The sequence below is a fragment of the Petaurus breviceps genome, unplaced genomic scaffold (assembly GCF_028583685.1).
Source record: "Petaurus breviceps papuanus isolate PSGF00001 unplaced genomic scaffold, PetGlider_PUasm1.0 90977, whole genome shotgun sequence".
Taxonomy (NCBI): Eukaryota; Metazoa; Chordata; class Mammalia; order Diprotodontia; family Petauridae; genus Petaurus; species Petaurus breviceps.
The window spans coordinates 61189605-61195604 of record NW_027187391.1 but is presented as its reverse complement, the minus strand read 5'-3'; the positions used below and the strand labels follow the sequence as shown (position 1 = coordinate 61195604).

The 6000-nt window shown below is 41.5% G+C and overlaps 2 protein-coding genes across 7 annotated transcripts in view; one reads left to right on the top strand and one right to left on the bottom strand.

Annotated features, from left to right (window-relative positions):
* Positions 1-614: 614 nt before the first annotated feature.
* On the bottom strand, positions 615-3906 carry LOC138153061 (phosphoglycerate kinase 1-like). 2 transcript variants are annotated; one of them, XM_069077227.1, is made up of 2 exons: positions 3777-3906; positions 615-3359 (listed from the first exon to the last, which is right to left on the bottom strand). In XM_069077227.1, exon 2 carries the CDS (start codon positions 3286-3288, stop codon positions 2035-2037), a length of 1254 nt encoding a protein of 417 aa, XP_068933328.1. In that variant the 5' UTR covers positions 3289-3359; positions 3777-3906; the 3' UTR covers positions 615-2034. The 2 variants fall into 2 exon arrangements, with proteins under 2 accessions (XP_068933328.1, XP_068933329.1); XM_069077228.1 differs by having other exon boundaries at positions 615-3356; positions 3777-3900.
* MANEA (mannosidase endo-alpha) overlaps positions 3896-6000 on the top strand; it is a 78473-nt gene continuing 76368 nt past the window's right edge. The window contains exon 1 of one of the 5 annotated variants that reach the window (XM_069077221.1): positions 3896-4029. The gene's annotated coding sequence lies outside the window, so the exon portion shown is untranslated. The remainder of the gene's footprint in view (positions 4030-6000) is intronic. The other 4 variants (XM_069077224.1, XM_069077222.1, XM_069077225.1 and 1 more) reach the window with 4 other exon arrangements.

Sequence of the window (6000 nt, the reverse complement as noted above, 5' to 3'; positions counted from 1 at the left end):
TTCTTTTAATTGTCCCAAGTTTCTGCCAAAAACAATGGCCTACATTTCTTTAATGCCAATATTCTTCTGGTATTACTGTGTATCTGCAAATCAAGGAATAATTAAATCTCCAAATAAATTAAATTAAGATTTTCTTTAAGGGTAATGGAAAGGAGAAAAGATAGTCTGAGTCAGAATTAGCAGGGTAAAAAAGGTGGGGGTCAATTTCATAGGAAGAGTAAGGATTAATTGATGGGCATCCTTCACAATCTTCTGGTCCCCCCAGAAACTCCCCCCAATACATAGGGTGACACCTGGTGATAGATTTATGTGAAACATATTAGAGTTGTATATATTATATATATTATAGTTGTACAGGATGGGCAGACATTTAGATTTCAGTCCTGAACTGTTGGATACCTACATCAGTGAGATGTGATCTATGGAGGCAATATAGTAGAGAGCAATTCATTAAAAGTCAGAAAAAAAAAACAACCTAGTTTAAAATTCTACCTCTTAAATTTAATAGCATTGCGGACTTGGGTAAGTCAATTACCTGGCTTGGTTTAATCATTTGTAAATAGCCTATCTCATCTGCTTGTATCAAAGGAGATAATATATATAAAAGTACTTGGTAAAGCTTGGAGAGTTTTATTAATGCCAACTATATATGGTAAAACAAGTAGGTTGGAGTACACAGTACATGTAACTAATCTTAATAAAGAGAATCAATAACAATATTATAACTATTAATATTTTTGCTAATGATTCCTTTTAAAAGAAGTCTTAAGCAATAACAAGTTTTCAAGTGATCAAACAATATATCTTCATGCATATTAACACATTTGATGAAACTGGTGCATTTATCAATATTGGAAGGTAGCTATTATTATAAGAGAAATTCTTTATATAGTGCACATATGTAGGTAAAATATAGACAAAATCTTTTCTCCCCATTTTGAATTAGGTTTATTTCAATCACTGAAACTTAAAAATAATCATGTTAATACATAAGTAATTACAAAGAAAGATTAAAAAAAGCTCAATAATGTTTTCTTATAAATGAATTTCAGGTTATTCTGTTTATTGGGTTGTTTTAGGGACAAAAAAAAAAAAACCGTGTACTTGCCTGCAAAACAGAGAAACCTCACGGCAAAAAGTTCTATTGTTCCATCTCTGGGAATCAGCACCCTTGGTTGAGGTTATCACCCCAGTCCCTATGACATCAAATTTTAAATTGAAATGGGAAAGAGCCGATCACATATTTACATCACTTGTGTCCTTCTAGAGAACCCAAAATTTAGAGATGAAGCTGATATTAAGTTTACTAGGCAAGTCCCTCAATATTCCTGCAAAATAAAGAGCATAAAGGGAACAAAGGGAGATTTGAAGCAGGTGAAGTAAAACACTGTAGTGAGGCAGGACCAAACACATGGCAGGTGGGTTCTAGACCCAGAAGAGCTGAGGCTCAGTTGTGGCTAATTTGGATCCTAAGAGTTTAAGTTTCTTTGGAAATAACCAGAGTTCTCTCTCACTGTCCCTCTTCCTCCCTCCCTCCCTCTCTTGGCACTCTTATGAATGTTTACATAACTAACCTTCCCTTCTGAAACAGTAATCATCTTGTTTCTATACCATGGGTAATAATAAAAATAGCTGCTAAAAATACTAAGAAAGTTGAATTGTACACCTTCAAAAGAGAAATAGAATATGAATAATAGCAGCTTTTTCATATGAAGATACAATATATTTAACACATACATATCCTATAAATCACAACAGTGGCAAAAACCAAGGTTTTTTTTCTTGTTTTGATACTGTACTGACAAAAAGAATCACTAGTAACAAAGCTGAATGGTACAACCTATTTCAAAAGATAAACAGAACATAGTCAACAGCTTTTTTTTTTTTTACTTTCTTTGAACTTTGTCTGGGGAAAATATACATATATATTCTACAAACCACAACAATGTGTTGAGGAACACTAAAGAAGTTAAAATGTGGTCCTGAAGTCTTAAGGACTGTATACAGGAACCAATAGGTGGAAAATTCCATCCATTAGATATTGCTCAGGGCAGCCACCCCAGGGAGGACTTTGCCTTCAAGAAGCTCTAGACTGGCACCACCTCCAGTGCTCACATGGCTGACTTTATCTTCAGTGTTCCATTTGGCACAGCAAGTGGCAGTATCCCCACCACCTATAATTGTGATGCAGCCCTTAGTGGTGGCCTCTACCACGTTGTTCATTAGATCTTTTGTTCCCTGTGCAAAGGCTTCCCACTCAAACACTCCAACAGGACCATTCCACACGATTAGCTTAGCCCGGGCCACGACTTCAGCAAATTTCTTGCTGCTTTGGGGACCACAGTCCAACCCCATCCATCCAGCAGGTATGCCAGACTCTATGGTGGCTTCACCAGCATTGGCATGCTCATCAAATTTTTCTGCAGTGACAAAGTCAACAGGTAGGGTTATTTTCACACCCTTCTTCTCTGCCTTAGCCATCAGATCTTTAACAATCTTGGATCCCTCTTCATCAAACAGAGAATTGCCAATCTCCATGTTGAATACAACCTTAAGGAAAGTGAAAGCCATCCCACCTCCAATTATCATCTCACAGACTTTGTCTAGCATGTTGTTGATCAGTTGAATCTTGTCTGCAACTTTAGCTCCACCCAAGATGGCCAAGAAAGGTCGCACTGGGTTCTCCAGGGCTTTAGCAAAATACTCTAGCTCCTTCTTCATTAGGAAACCACATGCTTTCTGAGGAAGGTTCACTCCAACCATGGAGCTGTGGGCCCGGTGAGCAGTACCAAAAGCATCATTGACATAGACATCCCCCAGCTTGGAAAGGGAAGCCCGGAAAGCTTCTACTTTGGCTGGATCAGCAGTGATCTTTGCCCCAGATGCATCTTTGCCTTTCCCTTCTTCTTCCACATGGAAGCGGAGATTCTCCAAAAGGAAGACAGAGCCATCGGCAGGGTTAGCACAGGCTTTCTCCACATCAGGTCCCACACAGTCATTGAGGAACTCAACATTTTTGTCAAGTAAGGATTTGAGCTCAGCCGCCACAGGCTCCAAGGAGAATTTGTCTGGCATGGGAATGCCATCAGGACGGCCCAGGTGACTCAAGAGCACAACCGACTTGCAGCCATTATCCAGGCAGTACTTGATGCTAGGGATGGCAGCCTTGATCCTCTGGTTGTTGGTGATCTGGTTGTTCTTCATGGGCACATTGAAGTCCACCCTCATGACAACCCGCTTTCCCTTCACATCTATCTTATCCAAGGTGAGCTTTTGGGAAAGAGACATCTTCTCCTCGGGGGCACTGGTGGTGGCAGGAAGGCCCGCAGGGCTGCTTCTGCTGGTTCTGCTGCAACCTACTTCAAGAGAAAAATAAAACATTGTCAGCAGCTTTTGTGACTTTCTACTAACTTTGTTTCTAAAGTCAAAATACGCATATATAGTTTACAAATTGCAACAATTTGTTTAGAAACACGACAGAGGTGGTTAAAGTGGGGTCCTGCAATCTTAAGCCTCGGGCTCTTCCGCAGATGTTCCTCAGGAGGCCAGCGGCGGGCAGTGAAACCTGGGCGGCGCCGCCCAGCTCTTACAGGAGCCCACCCAACCGTAACAGGCGGCCGTTCTTAGCACCCCGTCCAGGCTCGCGCAGGGCTCAAGCCCGGCGGGCATGGCTCTAACAGCGTCAGGCGCGCGGAGGGAACTCGCATCATTAATACAGCTCTCCCTTCACTCCTCCCCACCTCCCCTTGGGCCCCTCCACACAAACACAACCTCACCCGAAAATCCACTCGGTCAGTCACGCTCCTCACTTATGCTCTTTGTACGGAAGGACCCAGCAAAGCTCGTTCCCGCGGACGCCCACGAGGAGGCGGGGTCTAGGTTGGAGGTGGGGCCGGGACCTGGTTGTGCGCGTGCCCTGGAAGACGGTGGGGGAGGGGCGGCGGCTTAGTTCAAGGCGCAGGGCGGTCGCCTCTCGCGCCCCGTAGTTCTCTCTCTCTGGCGTAGGCGATTTCTCTACCTCCGGAACCGGTGAGTAGTGTAGGCTAAGTCCCGAAGGTTAGGTTGGGGTGCAGTGACCTCAGGCGCTCCACGGTCGGCGTGCTGTCCCGAGCTCCTGCCCAGTCTCCCAAATGCTCCCGAGCTCCTTGTCCCCCCGGCTCCCGCTTAAGGCGTCTGGAGGAGCCTGGGCCGAACCCCGTAAAGCCCGCTCCCTCCTGCCAGCGCCTATGTCTTCCCTGATCTCTGCAACTGTCTTCCTTTCCTTCTTTCTCTCATCTTTCCTCTCCTTTGCTGCTTTCCTTCCTACCTCTTTCCCTCATTTCCTCTTTTCTTTACTTTCTTTAATTTTTCTATCCTTTCCTCTTTTATTTTTCTCTCCTTTCTTGACAGTCTTTTATTTTCTTCCTTTACTTTCTTCCATTTCTTTACTTTCTAATTCTTTTCCTTTCTCCTCCCTTGATTCCCTTCCTTTAATTTTTTCTCTTCTTTTACTTTTTTCCTCTTTTGTCTTTCCTTCCCTCTCCTTTCTCTTATCTTCCCTCCCTCTTCCCTCCTTTCATTCCACTTTGAAAAACGTTAGTCTTAGGCAACTAAATATCTCCTCCTACTTTTGGAATTAAGAGAGCTTTTCCTTAAATTAAACTGAATTCTTCCTTTCTGTCCTCCTTTTCTCTTTGCTCTTTCTTAGCTTCCTCCCCTTTTCAGATCTCTGTAATAGCCTTTCACCGCCTTAAGGCATACCTCTTGTCTTCCTACCCCTTTCTGAAACTTAGTTGTTACTGCCTCTCTCACCCTTCCTCACAATGGACCAGTCAGTGTTCATAATATTGAGAAATATCTCTGTATTATTGTATTTATATATGACTTGAACTAATTGGGGATTTGAGATGGTATCCCCATAGTGTTCAGTTTTGAAATCATTAGGTGACTAACTCTGGGAATCTTGTTACTAGTTGAGAATTCCCCAGTGAATAGAGGGAAAGGTTATGGCCCACAGCCTTTTTCCTTGTTGCTAGCATGATCATGTTTTCTCCCTCAAAATTCATAGCAACAAATCCGCCTTCCTAGATAAGAATTTCTCTTGAAATAGTATGTTGGTGGTTTGAGGAGTCCAAGGGTTGAAAGTAGCCCTATCTGCTGAGTACTAAATTGCAATTGTGCAGAGCAAATCACTAACATTTTTCAAGGAGCAAGCATGTGCAAGGCATTGTAGATGGAAGGTGGTTAAGGTTCTTGTTCTCTAGGAGCTTATAGCTAATGGGAGGGATAGGCATCTACACAAATGTAATATCTTTTGGAATGGGAAAAATGCATAGGAAGGTACAAACTAGAAACTTGAGAGATTGAGGAGAGGGGAAATCAAGTTCAGATCACAGCCTTTTCATTTTACAAACAAGGGAGTTAATAAGTGGCATTAAAAATATGAAATAAACTCCATTAAGTGATGCCTCAACTAATTTGTTTAGGTTTTATCGATAAATCAAAAAAGGTGATAATGATCTAGACAAGTAATTTTAAATCCTCAAATTAATATTTCACCTAATATCAGAACTTGAAAATTTCTGAGAAGTTACAGCTTGGAAAGGAGATCAAGCACAATGGAATGGAAAGAGTAATAGGTTCAGAGTCAGAGAACCTTGGCTTGATTTTTGGCAAGTCATCCCTGGGCCTTAGTTTTCTATTTGTAAAATACAGAGTTGAGAAAACTTCTGAAGCCCCTTCCTACTCCAAATTTGTGGTCCTATGAGCTAATTCAAATCTTTTAACTTAAGGGAAATAAGAGGTTTCTTCAGATATCTGAAGCCAGAGTCATCTGGAAAAGCAATTGGATCCATTCTTTTGGCCTCATAGTACAGAACTAGAGTTAATCACTAAATATTGTGTAGAGATAGATTACAATTCAAGGTGAGGGAAAATTCTCTAACAATTCCAAAAGTAGAGAGACTGTTTCTGGAGATATTTAGTGAATTTTTTTTTTCAAAATGGCTTAGTTGATTATAA

Coding starts and splice junctions, on each gene's coding strand:
- LOC138153061 (XM_069077227.1), bottom strand. CDS start 3,288: ATGTCTCTTTCCCAAAAGCTCACCTTGGATAAGATAGATGTGAAGGGA.